Below are 17,311 nucleotides of genomic sequence, written 5' to 3'. Positions count from 1 at the left end.
TAATATTTCTATATATGTATTTATGTATTATATATACACACATACATAAGAATCAACTGGCAGACTAAAGACATAAAAACATCTTTATTGGTGGGTTTTACAACATCATCACATGCTCAGAACCTTAAAGTGAAACTCAGTCACTTCTACAGCATAAATGAAATACATTTAAAACGTTCACCAACAAAATTATTAAACGTCCCTTGGAATATTTATCAAATATTTGATATCAGGCTGGAATTACAATCCTAATGGTAAAGCGACACATTTAATAATACAACGTGAACAAGTGCAGATGAGTTTTAAACTCCACGACCCCAAACTACAAGGACCACAATGCACCGCACGGAAACAGCGATTATCATGACACATCTCCAACATAAGCAAAAGCTTCCTCTCTGGAGGCATCTCTCTCGCTAACCTTGGGCAGAGGTTGGCTCCTTCCGGCTCCTCCGCGCCGTGACAAGTCAGCAAACTACTCGCATTGACGGGCAGAGGCCGCCGGGCACCGAGCGATGTGCGACAAGTGAGCCGCAGCTAGCTCCGGTAGCGCAGAAAGCTCGCTGAAACACCGCTCCACTAGCTAGCACATGCTAACGCGGGGCTAGCCGAGGTGACCGAAACCGTAACGTTTGGCGTCCATCAGAAAGGAGAAGCTGACAGGGGGCGCGTGTTGACAGTACACCCCCCCCCCCCCCCCCCCCCCCCCCCTTGGGGGACGTGTGACACAGCGGCCGCACACGGTGAGTAGCTAACTAGCCTCTCTGGCTCCGGGGGTTTTTAATGGGGGGATTTTATGTTGTGGTCTGCAGGCGACTAGCTAAACTTGACGGCTAAAGTTAGCGTCATGATGCGGTGACTTGGGAGACAGGTAGCTGGTGTGTGATGCGGATGTTTAAACTGGTTTTCACGTGAGTCGCCACAGCCCGGGAGAGATGACGCTCATTTGCACCAGTTATAAAATGGCTTGTGACGCTGCTGCTGCTGCCCTTTGGTGGTAAAGTTACTAACTTTGATAGTGTTGTAACGTCAAAACCACAGTGTCATAACCGATTTTTGCTAAAGGCTCAAACATAAAGAGGAAATAAGACTGTGCGCAGACAGATGCACACGAGGAGAGAGAGCCTGCAGACATGGGACCCTGAGCTGACCCTCCATGTATCTGCAAGGAGGGTTTCGTGGAAATTGACTGTGAGACGAGTTGACACAGTGCTGTGTGTTTACCAGGCTGCACAGGGCTGGAGTGAGATGTAAGTCTGCATCCTGGTGACACGTCCACTGACATCTGCCCTGCCCCCTGTTGATCCGGCCCTGCTGCCAGCACAGAGGAGAACCGAGGGCTGGGAGATGTGGTCAAAAATGTTTAGGTCGATATCGATTATTGTCACGTCATCTCTCACGTTGACGCTTGATAAACAGCAGCAGAGTTCACAAATTGTGAAGTGTAACATTAAAACCAGTTATGTGTTATACCTCCTCACGGTGCTTGCACAATGCATGAGCAATATATCAATAAATATTGAGCTTTTTTTGCCATTGATGAAAATCATATTGTGTTTATTGAACCAATCTCATTAAACCAAATTGATTAATCTGTCGCTGACCACCCAAAAACGACCTCTTCTACTACTTCTCAAGACATTGTGTTAAACTTGCTGTCTTTAATGACTTACCTAGATTTCTATTTGTTTTCTTTTGCTATGATACATAAATACAGTTGCCCCTTATTACTTCTTTCGACAAATATGCATCATTATTAAGTTTCAACTTCACTTTGCTTGTCCATGGTACCATTGTTTTTTAACCTCCCTGGATGCCCTCCCACATGCTTATCAGTGTAGTTTCTGCCCACCTTGGTTTGCATTCCTGTTCCTCTGCATGCTAAAAAGTCTGCAATCAAGTTGATTGCATTTATTTTGCAGTGAAACTCAACCCTCAGTGATAATCTCTGAAAGGCCTTATGCTTATTTAGTGGCATTGATTTTAAAGGAAGAGATAGGTCGCCACGACTGAATTATCCTTGATGCCAACATGCTCTTTTCAGCTGCCCGTATGCCAAATAGGCGTAATGCTCATTTGCAGTGGGTACTTTCTCAATAACACCAGCATGTTTTTTTTTCCATAGATTAAATTCACATTGCAAGAGTACTTTCGTGCAGTTTTTGGGGCTGGGGAAACGTTTTAAGTTCCATGTGGTACAACAGAAACACTTCAGAGATCACCCGCAGTATTTAATCCTTGTTAACATTACAAGAGCTGAGTGTTAAATCAATTGACAGTCAATACGGTTTCAGGTCCGGTGCTTACCAAACCAAATCATTCATCATCACATCTCTCTGTTTTTATCTCTTCCTAACAGCATATCTGTAGAGTCACTTAAGGGAAATTACGGACAAAGACAAAGATGAACACATCCTTCCCATGGTTTCCCATGGATTTTACCCGGAGTGGGAGGGTGTGAGAAAGGAAGGAGCACACGGAGACTGTAAACAAAAGTCATGAATCTCCATCAGGTCCTCACAGGGGCTGTCAACCCAGGGGACAATTGTTTCTCTGTCGGGAGCGTCAACAATGTGCCATTCACGGTAAGATATTTCAAGCTCTGGAAACATTTCCCTCCCAGACACTTATGAGCTCTGATTCCTTGGGTGCTGCGAAACTGATTGGTCACAAAACTGAAGAGACTCTTATTCATTGAGGTTTTTTATTAAGGTAAATGTAGTAGGAGCAGAAGCACGGGATGGAAAAAGGACCAAAAATGCTTAACTAATGCTCTGTGGAGTAAGAATTAAGTTGAGGTGGTGATCCTGTTTAGTAACCGGCTAATAGATATTGGACACATTATTGATGTTGAATATTTTTAAGCGAATACTGATCTACTATCTGTCTATCGTAAAACAGCTTTGCAACCATATATCTATTTATGACACGTGACCTTGAACTCAAAACATACTGTACTGCTGTTTAAAAAATGAAACCTGTCACATAAAATACAGTAGCAGCCATCATACCAATTCTGTTGCTATAGCCATGTTAGTCCAATTACACTCAAAGTAGGAGTTTATAGGACATGTGATGAGGACAGTCGTCTTTTTTCCTCACAGACATTTTGATGTGTCATAGTAGGAAAAGCACAGATGCTACTAATAATAAAGTCATTATTCTATTCTATAAGTTCCCCAGTGAGCCATGGCAGCATGATGCTTTTCTGTGAGAAGGAACTGTTCAGCCAAAACAAAAAACTAAATATTTTTATTAATCAAATATGACTTATTGTTCATACTCTGATTTTAATTGTTAATGGGCAAAATTTGATTATTTAGGGGCACACACATGCAGAAAAATGAGCAGAGCTGGATAATAATCTTAATTTTCTATGTAAAGCTCTTTGCTAAAGCCGAATCATGATCCAGCCAATGCTACATAACACAAAAGTAATGTGCTGGCCTCAGCTAAAAGTTATATCCTATTCTTGGCTGGTAAAGTGTAAAATTCGCTTTAAGCTGGTTTGCCGTCATTTTTGCTGAATACAAGAAAATGTACCTCGACCTGCCTCGTCAGTATATACACATATTATATTTGTTCTCAAAGTCTATATGTCTACAGGACAACTTAGGCTAGGTTTAAAATTATGAATCAACAATTCCACAAATGAATTTCTACCAGTTCGAGGAACAACTAACTGGGTAGAAAATGACACTGTCAGAGTCAGCGTCACAGTCGTGATTCCCACCAGGGATTCTGATGCTGAAAATTAAATAGCAATGATATTATGGGTTTGCTTGACACAGTACCTCAACAATGAGTACTGCTAGTCTGAAATGAAATATAAATGTAGGCTAGGTTACTGTATTAGTCTTTTTAACTGTATAATTCAAATGCTTTATTGTGCCAAAGTCCTTTTCCTCTTCTGCAGGACATTCTTTGTGAGGCTATAAGACTTTGTTCCATGGCTGAAATTCAAAGGCAGAACCTCAGACTGCGTTTGCACTCCGTGATCTAAAACCACTCCCATGCTATTCAGAGAGTGGATCAATAGGAGAACTATTTTTGTCCCTCTGTCCTCTAGTGAAAAGAGTCACAGTCACAGTGAAACACAGCTCATGTGAAGATATTCTTCTGAGAGCCACAGAAATAGAGTGTATAATTCAGATTCTCATCTGGTTTTGCTCCAGAGCTGTCATATGGTGGCATAAGACAAGTGCAGTTCAAGTGACCCTTCATGCAATTCTCTCTGGACGGATCTGAGAATCATCTTCATTCCTCTTCTCCTTGTGCTTTTCTCTTTTGTCTCTCTGACACAGGCCTATGCGTCAGGTTGCGACGTGGTAATTTTGGGCAGTGACTTTGAGCGACTGCAGATCATCCCAGGAGCCAAACATGGGAACATTCAGGTCGGCTGTGTCGACTGCTCACTGCAGGGTGGACAGGTAAGAGGGATGGGCTGGTTCTCCGTCTTATTAGGTCATCATGATCTGGCAAGTTCCCGAAATACCAGTTGTGTTGAACACAGACATTATTCCAGTTTAAAGTAATGTTTATTTTGTAAATATTACTCAGATGTATCCATGAAATGTTTTTATTTATTTTTTTATTTTTTAATTTAGTTTGTTTGAATGTCTTTTTCATTATGTGTGTTAAGCAAGCTAGTGTTGGTGAAATCATACTTATGCTTACTTTATACTTGAATCGTTTCCATTTCCTATCCATTTGCTAATTTGCCTACAGGGCTCTGTTCTTTAGTTCTTTTGTTGTAGATTAACTGCAAAGCCGCAGCTCTGTTGCGGTCTTTTTACTGTTGGCAGCTTTTGTTTTCAGGAAAGACATTTGTTTGCAAAATCCAAAGCTGTGTAATGAACTTGAGCTTCTAGTGTTCAAGTGAGGGAAAAATCCCCCAGTAGAAGCATGTAGTTGTACACAGGCACATTCCCTGATATCCCCTCTAATGATTGTTTGCACAATAAAAGTTCTGTTGTGATGGTTGTAATTTTCATCTGAAACAGATTTCAGGAGGACAAAAAGATTTGTGAAAATGTATAGTTATTTCTAGTGTCTGATTATATCTGTGGGACTGGGACAATAACAAGTTGTCTGGTTTCTACACTGTTTGCCACAGGAGTAGATGTATTAGTTTGATTAGTTTTAATAGTTTCGATTACGAATGTAGAGCTGAAACAGGATTTGTTTCATTGTTTTGGCAGGACTGCTGGTAGTCTTTTATAAAGGAAGTTGGGGCAGATGTTGACCCAGTTTCACGAATGAATAAGAATGAAGGATTACAGAATAGGTTTGGATTCAGCACAGGCTTTAAGTTTGTAATTCACAGTTTCATATTCTTGATATTAGCTGTCCAGACCTTGGAAAAACTGAGACGTGATGGTTACGTCTCTACAGAATACTAATGTAAATCTTCCATATCTCTCAAGCTTGATAGACGGCAGCCAAAGCACTTTGACTGAAGTCATGGTGTTCATGGTTGCTCTGAGCTACTCCGTAACAATGCTGCATTCAAATGCCAAAGGAGAATTCAAGTGTTTCTCCATCTGTATAAACTTGACAAATTACTTCATTAAGATGTTACAGGCAGAAGTCATCTTACCAGACATCACTGTAATTTAGTTTTTTATTTGGGGAATGTGGTGGCATTGTTGAAACAGCAGACAGGCCTGATTTAATTCAAATGGGGGAAAAAATGGTCACCCAAGCCTTCACCACTCCCCTCATGTGATGCTTAATCCAATTCATTTTGTCCAGAACTAACCTCACATGCCTTCAGCACAGTGTAGTGTCTGTAAAAACATGCTCAGTTGGTATGCATGCCTTTATCTCAACTGTGATATTGGCAATGCTATTAGATTACACAGCATTGTTGTGTTCATAATGTAAATGCTGTAACACTTAAAATATATTTATAAGCATTTGTGCCCTGCTGCCGTGGAACGTTTATTTTGAAACTTGGAACAAAACAAAGAAAATGAGGGCAAAGTTTGAACTGAGTTAAATTACCTCACCTCACAATTTATATGCCTGCTTGTTATCTATGGTTTGCATTTAGAATTCAAATGCATGCAGAGCAACTCCATAGAGACAGAGCAGGGAGCAATATCCACTAACAACCACAAAGCAGGAGCAGTGAAATCTGAAAAAGGGCTCATATTAGTTAGCTAGCTGAAACAGCTGCTGGTGATAATAACTTCTGGAGTGACCTCAGAATCTCAGTTAGGTTTCTATGAAAATCAGTGGAGTGATCACCTCCACAGAGAGTTCATGTTAAATTGCTGCTTTTTGTCTGTTGGTTCACGTTTAATAAAATTGTAGTGGAGACAACAATGGAACTTATTATGCTCTTAAAGAACTTAATAAACATGACTCGCTCATTCACAGAAGTCACTCGCTGACAGTCTGTTTTTTATTTACCCTATTTGTGACCCAGCTTGTCTTATCCCTGAACCTTGGAAGCTTGTTAGTTGTGTTCATTGCCATAGAAATGTCTTCCATTCACTCTGTTTAACATTGTGACCGTGGCTCCAGTAGAAAGCACTTGAGCATGCAGCCCTCAACGCATGAATGGGACGTGTGCATACAGTCGACAAGACAATGTTGACTCATCCCTGACTTGTTATAAGCTCAAGTATTTTGGGCTTGTTGTCCAGGGGCTATGCTAATTTTTTGTTGATGTTTATGGTTTATAGAAAAGTCTATAGATTATTTTTGGTTGGTCCTAATTAGAAAAATCAGTAAGGATCGACCCTCATTATTCACCATTTCAATTGTCAAGTTTGTTAGTTTACGGTTTATTTCAATTAAATACTTAAAAAAAAAAAAAAATTGTTGCTTTTAAAGCCAGATTGATTTATTGGTTGGCCAAGATGAGCCTTTCACAGGTACATCAGTATAACATCGCTGAATAAACAACTGTGCGAAATTATGTTTATATTTTACGTAAAAATGCATTTAAATTTTCTTTATTCAAGTTTTGTTTATTTGGCTGTATTTGTTTTCTTTTTGTTTAGAGTTGTATATGATAAAGTTTTTGGTTAAACTGTTAAATATTCAGCCTCAATTACATTCCTTTGTCATTAGGATTTGATAATGCCATATCCAGGAATCATTGCCAAATTGTATTTATTTATATATAGGGTAATATATATCTATCCAAAACTTTAACTCTTAATTTTACTCCCAATATCATCATCGGCATCCATCCGCAGCTGCTTGTTGTTTTAGTTTTATTGTAACTTTTAACAAGGATGTTACACTTTTTGCATACATAGAAATGAAAATATAATGTATGTGTTATGATATATTGTTTCACTCTGCATCAGAAAACATGTCTTGATTTATAGTGGGTTGCATTTTCTTTTCTCTGCTGACAGATTGCAGCTTCCTATGGAAGCATTGTGTGCGTCTTTGAGCCTGTTCAGCACCCAGATCAGAAAGATCCACCGTTGACTGTGAGTAGTCTACATCCTTCTCCAATTACAGCGTGGTCATGCATGCAGTCACATCATCCTGAACAAGACATTTCTCTTTCAGGGGCTGCTCTAGTACAATTTGACACACATCAGAATACCTTCACTCTAATCTTGTAAGAAATTCACCAGGGAAGAGCGAATATTCCAAACACGTATACACATTCTTACTGAAATATCCTTTCAAATCTTGCAGTCATTGTCTCGTTTATTATTTATTCCGTTTCTTTATTCAGTGCAGACTTCCGATATTTGCCATTTCTGTGCTGAACAGCTTTGTGTCAAAGAATAGCTACATGGGATGGAAAGACTTTACCAGCACTGCTCTCATTGCAGACGTTTCCTGCTGTAACTGTTGCTGTCAATGTGGCCTGATCACATGTGGCTCACATGAGAGCAGCTTCACTTCTGGTTTTAGTTCTGCAGTTGTAACCAGTAGTAGAAGTGATGGAGGAAAATACAAATTATTGATCCCATTTTAACATTAATGTTTTGTGTATTCTTTCTCTGCAGAAGTTGAACTGCCAATGGCAGAAGACGGGTCAGTTTGTATTACCTTCTATGGTACGGAACCTTGCCTGGCACCCCACAGGTAATTCATGTAACACAACCGTACCAAAATAACAATGATGTCCTCGAAAAAGTGTTGAATTTGTGAATCTCTCAGATTTGCCTTCATGTTTCTTTTTATTGTCTATGCAGGTAGCACTCTCCTAACAGGCTCTACTAGCCTCCAGTTGTGGTCTCATGTTGACTCAGTGAAAGATGAAGCTGAAGAACGGGGAAAGCCGGAAGAAATGACAATGACAGACTCTCATTGTTCCTGGAGGTGTATCTGGGAGAGCAAGTAAGAACTAAGGAAAACTTTAAAATGGGGATTTTGCCAAGGAAAATGTTAAATAGAAATGTTCTTCAATTTCTGACAGTATCAACATCATTTTTGTACTTATTTACTAATTAGAAAATGTAATAAAACTAGCTAATTCCATTACTGGTACATGTAACTTTGAATGCAGATGCATCATTTTATTTAAACTTGTTTTATTCTGTCTTAAGCAGTTGATGTCTTGTATCAGAGAATATAGACTTATGTGGTAGTCTGTTATATTAGTATTAAAATGTCATTTCATATTTTTTCTTTGTCAAAAGGACAGCCTCTCCAGTCAGTTTAATGCGGTTCTCACCTGATGGGGAATTCTTTGCTACTGCTGGACAAGTAAGTAGCTTTAACAGGAGTTGCCAAACCTGTTTGGATTGTGACGCTTACTATCCTATGTCATGCTAGCATTGTTCATTTACAAAGAGAAGTAATTGCACTGTAATTGTAAAGTAACTTAACGGTACTGCTTTCCCTTAGTGTGTTCCATTTTTTCACAATGACTTTAAATTGTAATAGCACACCCTAAATCACAACATCACTCTCGTCTCCAGGATGACTGCTTAGTAAAGGTCTGGTACAGCACCAGTAAGTGGAAGTCAGGTGTTTCCAGACTCTTCACTCCTGCACATCCCAGTGTCAGTGTCCAGGGAGAGCTGGCCTTCTCCTTTGTCTACCTGGCTCACCCCCGTTCTGTCACGGGCTTCTCGTGGAGGAAGACCAGCACGTGCATGCCACGGTATTGACACTGTTCAAGCAACATTTCACAGCCCTCCTCTCTGCAGCCATGATTAATTCATCTTCTCATCTGGCTCATATTGACTTTAGCCTACACTGCTGACAGTAACAGTAAGAAAAGCACAAGTTAACGGACATTAGTTAACATTTGAGGTAGTCCTTTCAGCAGTAGATAATGGACTTAATGCCTGACAAATTTGACTGACCTTCAGCAGACTTCAACCTAACCTTACTGTAATTATCCTTTTCCCTTCCCCTTTCCTTCCTCTCTCCTAAAAGAGGTGCAGTGTGTAATGTTCTGCTCACCTGCTGTAAGGACAGCGTGTGTCGGCTCTGGGCAGAGACGTTGTTGCCCGGTGACAGCCTCCTGTACGGTCCCCACCAAAACCACGGCTCTGGCCAACTCAGTGACACACTCAGATGTGCAGGTCCTACGAGAAAACACGCCTGTAATGGAAAGACCCAAGGAAATACAGCACAGGAGGTAAGAGACTCTAATGTTACTTTTACAGTTGCCCTGTTTATTACAACTTGATAAAACAACTGTAGCCTTATTCCTGCGGTATATTCTACCCTTGTGAAGGTAGAAAGCAGTTCATTGCTTTGGCCATTTGGGGGATTATAGTTAGCAGTGTTGTCAATTCGCAGTACACTCGGAAGTGTTTTTAATATCAATGTGTTGTTATAGCTTATCGTCGGATCGGAAAAATATTTCAGCAACTTTAGCGGAAGTTTTGTCAACATGTCTCCAAAACAGTTTTAACCATCATCATAGACATCATAGAATTTAAGTTACAAATATATACTATATTGTTAGTATTTACTGACATGTATTACATGCTGTATGCTTGTGTATTACCCCTAAATTCAGTTTGCAGATATGCTCATGGTTTCATGTACAAACGTCATACTTCATTTACTTCCTACTTGGATATAAATAAATACAATAAAATGCACAGATTCAGAAAGTTGTATAATCATCTTAAAGCATTGTAAGAAAATTTGAATATTGACATTAGCTAAACACTTTAATGCTTTAATGTGTAAAACCTTATCACTTTGAGAATATCATCTTTTTTGGTTACAAAATACAGAAAGAAATACCATAATTTGTCTTTGTTGTGGGGAATAAATGTGCACAAATAACCCTGAAATAGAAGCCAGACCACTATATTTTCAACGCTGCTGATGCATGTCATTAGGGAACTGCAGAGATGAGAGAAAAAGAGCAAAGGGAGACTGGAGAAGGAGATAGAAATATAACTGAGGCTTAGTGGAGTTAAAAGGGAAAATTAATTGGCTATCAGACATGAAAAAACTTTCTGAAGCTTTGTCGGGCTTAAGAGAATCAGGGAAGAATATTGGCCTCCTTTCCATGTTCCATAAAACACTTGAACATTATAACTTTGACTTCTGACGGTTGTTTTTCTGTTTCATTCTGCTGCTACTAGCTCACCTTCAACGGTAGTGTCGTCTGTGACCTAGGTTGTTGCTGACTGTCTGGCCTCTGTAGGCCCCAAAGACAATGTTAAAACCCATTTTAATATGTACATTTAAATGTCCATGTTTAAATAGGTCTCACTGGCACTTAACAGAGCCCAGAGCACATAAGATTACAAGAAAAATAGGTATGCAAATGTCTGTATTTGCCTTGAGGAAAGTCTGCAAGAGTAGATGTGTGGAATTATTCATTAGAAATCACAGACTGGGCGGTTGATCCAGGCTGTAGTCTGAGGTAATTCTCTCCCTCCCCAACTCAAGGGATGGACAATACAGAGAAAGCACTTACACTGCAATCTCCTACAATCAAATTGTTCTACTTGGATAACTTAAACCAATTAGAAGTATGTGTGTCTGCTTTGTACACGTCAATGTGAGACACGCACTTTCAAATAGTCTCTTTACACACATTTCTTTTTAATAACCGCAACAAAAAAATCTACACGAACCTAAAGATGATCTGTATTTAAGATTAGGATTATTGTTACAGGTTTAATCTTGTCATGAGAATTCACAGAGGCTCAAATATAGAACTGTATATCTGAATGACAAATTAACCCAAAGTACATAACCTAAGTACTAATTTAAGTTTTAAGACCCATCTCTCATATCCACTCTTCATGCTTCCGGTTTCTTTCCATTTCTGTTTCGTAGACAAATTTGGCTGTAAAACTTAAATGTCTTTTAACGTCAGTAACATCAAATTAAATTCACACCCTTAAGCAGAGTAGCTTTGTTCAGGCTGGGAGGAGAATCCTTGTTAGTAAGTACAACTTGAATCATTCACAATAACAAAAAGCAGGTTTGACCTGGATTCCTCTGTGTGTGTACCTATAGTGTGTCACTACACTGACCCACCCTATACAACACCTGCTTTTCAGGTTATTTAAATTTTGTTTGCATTATTTCTAATTTTATCATCTCTTTTAATGTAAATACTATCATAAGCTATGGAAAAAAGCATGTTGGCCTAAATCTAAGGCAGACTATCACCCCAAGTTTGGTGTAAGAAACAACACATTTTTACTGTCTGCTTTTAATTATTAATGTTTTCTTCACAGTTGAGTTTTCAAGAATCATGGCACTTGTCCTCTTACCAGGACGTACCCCAACCCTCCCTGACTGGGTGCCTGTCCAACCATCAGAGCTGCCACTACAACCACAAGAGGATCAACAGCAACATGCCCCATGCCAACGCTCTCTGCCACTTCCACATTGCTGCCAGCATCAACCCAGCCACAGGTTAGAATCAAAAACTGAAGTTTCTCTTACTAGTTGTTGATGTAAATTTAGTTAAGTATTAAAGGTGATGATGTTTCTAACACGTGATGGATGCAAAACTGAGAAAAACTAAAAGAATATAAATATCTTAGGATGATAAAGAGGTGCTATAGAGATAAGGTAAGATGCAGACAAAGAAGTCAACTTGGAAAGTCAAAGACATTTGAGAGCTTTTTGGCGATAAGAGCCGACACTGATGTCAGTTGTGCTGTTACTAAAAACAGCAGATTTATATGACCTGTCTCCTTCATGCTCGACGTTATTCCTCGCCTCAATGTTCTGGATATTTTCCTGTTGTTGTGAGCGTTTCTTTCTCCTGCTGCATTCTTCATATGTGAAAAGGCCATGTTCAGACTAAAGTTTCCAGATGATTAGCAGAATTCATGTGTAGAAATGCCTTTACAGTACAGCAACGTATTAGTTATTTGTAAACCATAGAGGCTACATCAAGTCTCGTTTGAATAAAATCAGTAGTGGGTCAGAGGGCTTCGCCTCTTTCTTTTGGCAAAAAGGGCTGTAAATGTTGTTCATTGCCTGAGGTTGTTTAACATCCCAGTGTGTTTTCCTTCCCTCAGTGAAAGCTGCTCACAGCAAATGGAAGTTATTTTCATTTTGTTCCTCTCTGTTTTTTTAGGGTAGCTTAATTTGACCTGAATTGGGGCAGAATCTCCTTCAGCCTTTAATTCCTGTAGGCTCGTATTTGTATGCTTGAATTATGTTTAAGCATATTTCAGACCATGCTCATATTCATGGAAGTTTATTTTCTCCAGCATGCCCCCGAACTAATGGAATGCAAATCCCTGTTATTATTCACCTTTTAGTCTAAAGGTTGTAATGTCTTTACTGCAGACATTCCTCTGCTGCCCTCAATCTCCTCTCTGAGTAGCGCGGATGACGAGGAACCTGGAGGTCCTTTTACCGTCCACTGGCTGAACAACAAAGAGCTTCACTTCACTTTAGCTATGGAAGTCTTCCTGCAGCAGCTCAGAGGCAGCCTGGAGCAACAGAATGGCTGCTCCCATGAAGGTACAGACAAATATTTGGATTAGGCCAACAGTTTATTTGAAGGAGTGCGGATAAGAAGCTGGAGCAGAACTGTCAAAACACATTGTAATCTGCTTTGTTTTTCATACTGATCTTCAGAGTTTATTTGAACAGAATCATTTGCATTCTCCACCCAGAGCCTGAAGATGAGGATAACTCTGATGACGAGGACAATGGGAGCAGACCAACTGACCCCCACGGACCTGAGGGTGGGGAGCTTCCTCTGGCAGCAGTGGAGCACCAGGTGGACGTGCTGCTAGAGGAGTGGAATAAAGGGGCTGACATGCTGTTCAGTATTCACCCCATGGACGGCTCCCTGTTAGTCTGGAATGTGGACTGGTTGGATGAATACCAGCCAGGGATGTTCAGACAAGCTCAGGTACATTTACTGTGATGTGCTTCATATTTATGTAAAATAATTGAATCCACAAAGATTGATAAAGAAAAAATAGAGACATGAAATTGTATGATAGGAAACAACAGTAAAGCAAATGTCAATTATATTTTGACTTAATGATTTAATCATCACTGTGAATTAAGTAGATTTTCCTTTGTTCACTCTTTCAAATGACTTGTTTGTATTCACACTTTCGAGGAGTGCTTCTCAGTGACAGCATTAATTCATCTTCTCAGTCAGGTTGTGAATCATTTTGACAGTCGCGATGGTCCAGCTCCTATTCTAATGGCTTCTCAACCAGCCGTTCAGACAATTACATTCTAATTATGTGTGATTTCATATCAAATTCCCGGCTGCATTTTTATTAGCAGTGAATTAATGAGAATCTCTTGACGTGGCAGTTAGTCAGTCGGGCAATGCAGCAAATAGAATCCCCAGTTTCATTACCATTCAGGTTGATTAGGCCTGTCTGCTTTGATTAGATAAAACAGACAGGATCCTACTATTATTTTTAGCTTGAGTATTCTTTTTTACATATGTGAAGGTGCAAATACAGGAAAGTCTCCATTATTGTCTTTGTGACTCAGTTCATGTCTGATATTCACTTGTCAGTCAACTTCAGAAAGAAGAACAGAAGAATGTGAGCCTTTTTGTTTTGAGCTCAACCTTTTTGTAAAATAGGTTGACGATCTTCAGTGCCATCTGTGTCAATACCACATTCACATGGGAAGTTTTTCTGTTTCTAAAAAAGAAGTGATTGTCTCAATCCTTTTTAACACTCAGAGCTGAAAAGTTTGAGTTGTTAAAGATTTAATTGCTCTGATGTCCCTCTTCCTCTTTCAGGTGTCGTTTGTGTCCCGTATCCCTGTGGCATTCCCGGCTGGTGATGCGATCTCCCTGAGCCACAGCGTTGTTATGTATGCCTGCAACAAGAACGTGGATCTGGCTATCCAACATGGCAGACAACGACCGTCTGGGAGCACATTGCCTCAAGCTAAATCTGCTCTAATAAGCTACAGAGATCAAGGAAAAACTCTGCCCAGCAGTAGTCTTCGACTCAACATTTTCACCCCCAATGTCCTCATGATCTCCAAACACGCTGATGGTTCCCTGAACCAGTGGGCAGTCAGTTTCGCAGAGGACTCTGCTTTCTCCACTGTCCTCAGCGTCTCACACAAGTCACGGTACTGTGGCCACCGCTTCCACCTCAACGACCTGGCCTGTCACTCGTTACTCCCGCTCCTCCTCACCACCTCACACCACAACGCCTTGAGGACACCAGAGGTAGACAGCATTCTGGCTCCTCCAGAGGTTGTTTCAACATCGCTGCCCCGTGGGTCACGGGCCAGCCGGCTGTCCCTCGGTGTGGTTTCCCAAGATCCCAATGCAATCTACAGTGAGCTGATTTTATGGAGAGTGGACCCTGTTGGCCCGCTGTCTCTGTCAGGCGGGGTCTCGGAGCTCGCGAGGATCAATTCTCTCCATGCATCAGCATTCGCTAACGTTGCCTGGTTGCCCACACTCATTCCCAGCAGCTGTTTAGGTGAGAAAATGTTTTTAGGATTTCTCTGCTTTTAAATTTTAATGAGCACAGCATCATCATCATAATATGTTTGTTTACCAAACACCTATTTTGGTCCAGTTATATAAAGGAAAGGGTTCTATTCCTAAATAACTAACCTTGACCAAGTGAGACCAGCTTTGGGATTTGAATTCTCAAAAAATATAATTTTAAAAATAGTTCTTTTACTCTTATTTGTAACTCTCCTCTGTGTAAATAAATGATTCCTATTAAATCTTTGTAAACAATTCTGGAGTATACATCATCCATATCACCTTAATAATCTGCTTGTTTGTAAAATATACTTAAATTTAGTATTCTGGATTTTTTTCTTTCTTTTGACTGTATGTTTACTTAGAGAAACAAGCTTAATAGCTCCCACCGACCCACAGTTTATTCTTTGCCTGTCTTTATTTTGTTTCCCTCTTTAGGTGTATACTGTAACTCGCCCAGCGCCTGCTTTGTGGCTAGTGACGGACACTCGCTCAGGCTGTATCAGGCCGTTATCGAAGCCAAGAAACTCCTGGGTGAACTCTCCAACCCTGAGATCTCAGTAAGTCCTCCAATGTATCAATACCTTCAACTGTAATTAGGTGAGTTAAGAAGAAGCTATAAATTTGCAGTCTTGCCTCTTAATTAGTGTCAGCCTTGGATGACTTGGTAGAAAAATGACATCAAATAACGTGATAATTAAGACGAATGGCATGTCAGGGATCTCTCTGACCTAATCCAGCAGAGTTTAATTCAGCAAAAAGTGACGGTTGATTTTAAGCCTTTTATTAACAAAAAAAATCAATATCTCTTATTGCATCTAAGCTTAATTTTTGAAATTTAGACTATACGTTTGGCAAAGTAATTGTATGTTTCAACTATGTAATGCTAGTCTGAAATGTTAATGTCTTTTTCTCTTCAGAAAAATGTTGGGGAGGTGTTCAACATGATCAGTCAGCAATCCACAGCAAAACCAGGCTGTATAATAGAGCTGGATGCCATTACTGACTTTGTAAGTATAAATGAAACCCAAGAAAATGGAGCGTATTCTAAAACATTTCTCCTGCTCTTGCTCTTTGTTTGTAAACATCTTTGATATTTAAGACATGAACTGAAACTTTACCCCTGAAATAAAACCTTTTACTGAACTACATTTAAAAGCCAAAGTTGGAATCTGGAGCATTTGTATAAGAACCGGTGTGCGGTAGAGTTCAGAGTCTCTTCGAAAGGTCTAAACGGGTGCAGAGCAAATCTTTCCTCTACCCCTCAGGCAGCTTGTGAATGTGTTTATGTAGCATTGACACAACTCCTGTCCGTGTTAATGTGTTTGCATATTTGCACCCCAGTCGATAAAGCGTTTTGCTCAGTGCCTGCATCTGTTACAGTTTGATAGTAGCTTGTGTTGTTCTCTACAGCAGGGAAAGGAGACGCAGCTCCTGCATGTTTTTGAAGAGGATCTGATCCTTGGCAGTGAGAGAACAGAGAGCACACAGGGCAATCCTGATTCTCCTCGCACTGGTACAGATAAATTATGTTTTTCTAGCGCAGAAGTTTGATTTATGCCACCTTTCAAACTTCATTATTATTCTCTTTGTTTCTGTGTGTTTTTGCTCTGCAGCCTCCGGTGAGCCAACCTTCTCGGCACGTTTTTTCCTGGTGGTGGTTGAATTAACTCCGACAGGTCGCTCCCTCCTCCACATGTGGCATCTCCATCTTGCTGCTCGACCAATCACCATGGGTGGGTACTTTGATATGACATTTTAATTCACAATTGCTTAAGGACAGGCCCTTTTTATCTATCACCTTGTTTAATACCTAATGAAATAAATGAATGACAGCTCAAACAACAACTTTACTCCTGAGAAAGGCACAAATACTTGAAGCCTTCTGACAAAGTTATGATGTCTGCTAGTGAGCATTAACTCTATATAATAATATGTTCTAAAATTGGTCATTTTGTAGAAATAATAACTTATGAGGAGCCTAGAAAGTTGTGGACAATCTTTTGAGAATATTCTGTAAAATGAATTAACTGTAATGGCAGTATATTTACAGACCTCTTTCTGTTTGTGTCGTCCCAGAGGAGACCAAGACGGAGAAAGATGCCACCACAGCTTCTCCCATGAACAGTTCCCAGTTTGACTTTGACACGTTCAGTTCTCCAGTAACTCAGAAGAGTAAAACCTGCACTTCCAGTCTGCAGAGTGCTTGTCGCCTCATCCTCACAACGCACAGACTTTACAGCCAAGAGATGGCTCTTCCAGAAGGTGTAGAAGCCATCAGTGTTACACCCTCAGCAGGTGAGAGATGATGAGAACATGCATAATGCAAATGATAAAAAGATGCAAGATGCAGGAGACGTCACAGAACAGCATTTAACGACCCAGAAACAGAAATTGCCAATTCAAAGGTTGTCAAATTGCCAGAATTCTAAGTCTGAAAATAAATTA

At 40.0% G+C, this 17,311-nt stretch overlaps 1 protein-coding gene across 3 annotated transcripts in view; it reads left to right on the top strand.

Moving 5' to 3' along the window:
• The first annotated feature begins 326 nt into the window (after positions 1-326).
• LOC117767503 (dmX-like protein 1) overlaps positions 327-17,311 on the top strand; it is a 47,930-nt gene continuing 30,945 nt past the window's right edge. For 2 of the 3 annotated variants that reach the window (XM_034595223.1, XM_034595221.1), the window contains exons 1-18: positions 327-743; positions 2,360-2,585; positions 4,305-4,430; positions 7,377-7,454; positions 7,986-8,064; positions 8,175-8,319; positions 8,622-8,688; positions 8,904-9,088; positions 9,367-9,571; positions 11,649-11,829; positions 12,718-12,894; positions 13,050-13,291; positions 14,153-14,852; positions 15,302-15,423; positions 15,784-15,873; positions 16,277-16,379; positions 16,480-16,599; positions 16,943-17,161. In XM_034595223.1, coding sequence (XP_034451114.1) covers positions 2,499-2,585; positions 4,305-4,430; positions 7,377-7,454; positions 7,986-8,064; positions 8,175-8,319; positions 8,622-8,688; positions 8,904-9,088; positions 9,367-9,571; positions 11,649-11,829; positions 12,718-12,894; positions 13,050-13,291; positions 14,153-14,852; positions 15,302-15,423; positions 15,784-15,873; positions 16,277-16,379; positions 16,480-16,599; positions 16,943-17,161 — 2,926 coding nt within the window. In that variant the 5' untranslated portion in view covers positions 327-743; positions 2,360-2,498. The remainder of the gene's footprint in view (positions 744-2,359; positions 2,586-4,304; positions 4,431-7,376; positions 7,455-7,985; positions 8,065-8,174; positions 8,320-8,621; positions 8,689-8,903; positions 9,089-9,366; positions 9,572-11,648; positions 11,830-12,717; positions 12,895-13,049; positions 13,292-14,152; positions 14,853-15,301; positions 15,424-15,783; positions 15,874-16,276; positions 16,380-16,479; positions 16,600-16,942; positions 17,162-17,311) is intronic. The other variant, XM_034595222.1, reaches the window with a different exon arrangement.

This window comes from Hippoglossus hippoglossus, chromosome 9, assembly GCF_009819705.1.
Source record: "Hippoglossus hippoglossus isolate fHipHip1 chromosome 9, fHipHip1.pri, whole genome shotgun sequence".
In the NCBI taxonomy this organism is placed as follows: domain Eukaryota; kingdom Metazoa; phylum Chordata; class Actinopteri; order Pleuronectiformes; family Pleuronectidae; genus Hippoglossus; species Hippoglossus hippoglossus.
This window is presented reverse-complemented; position numbering and strand designations above follow the sequence as displayed.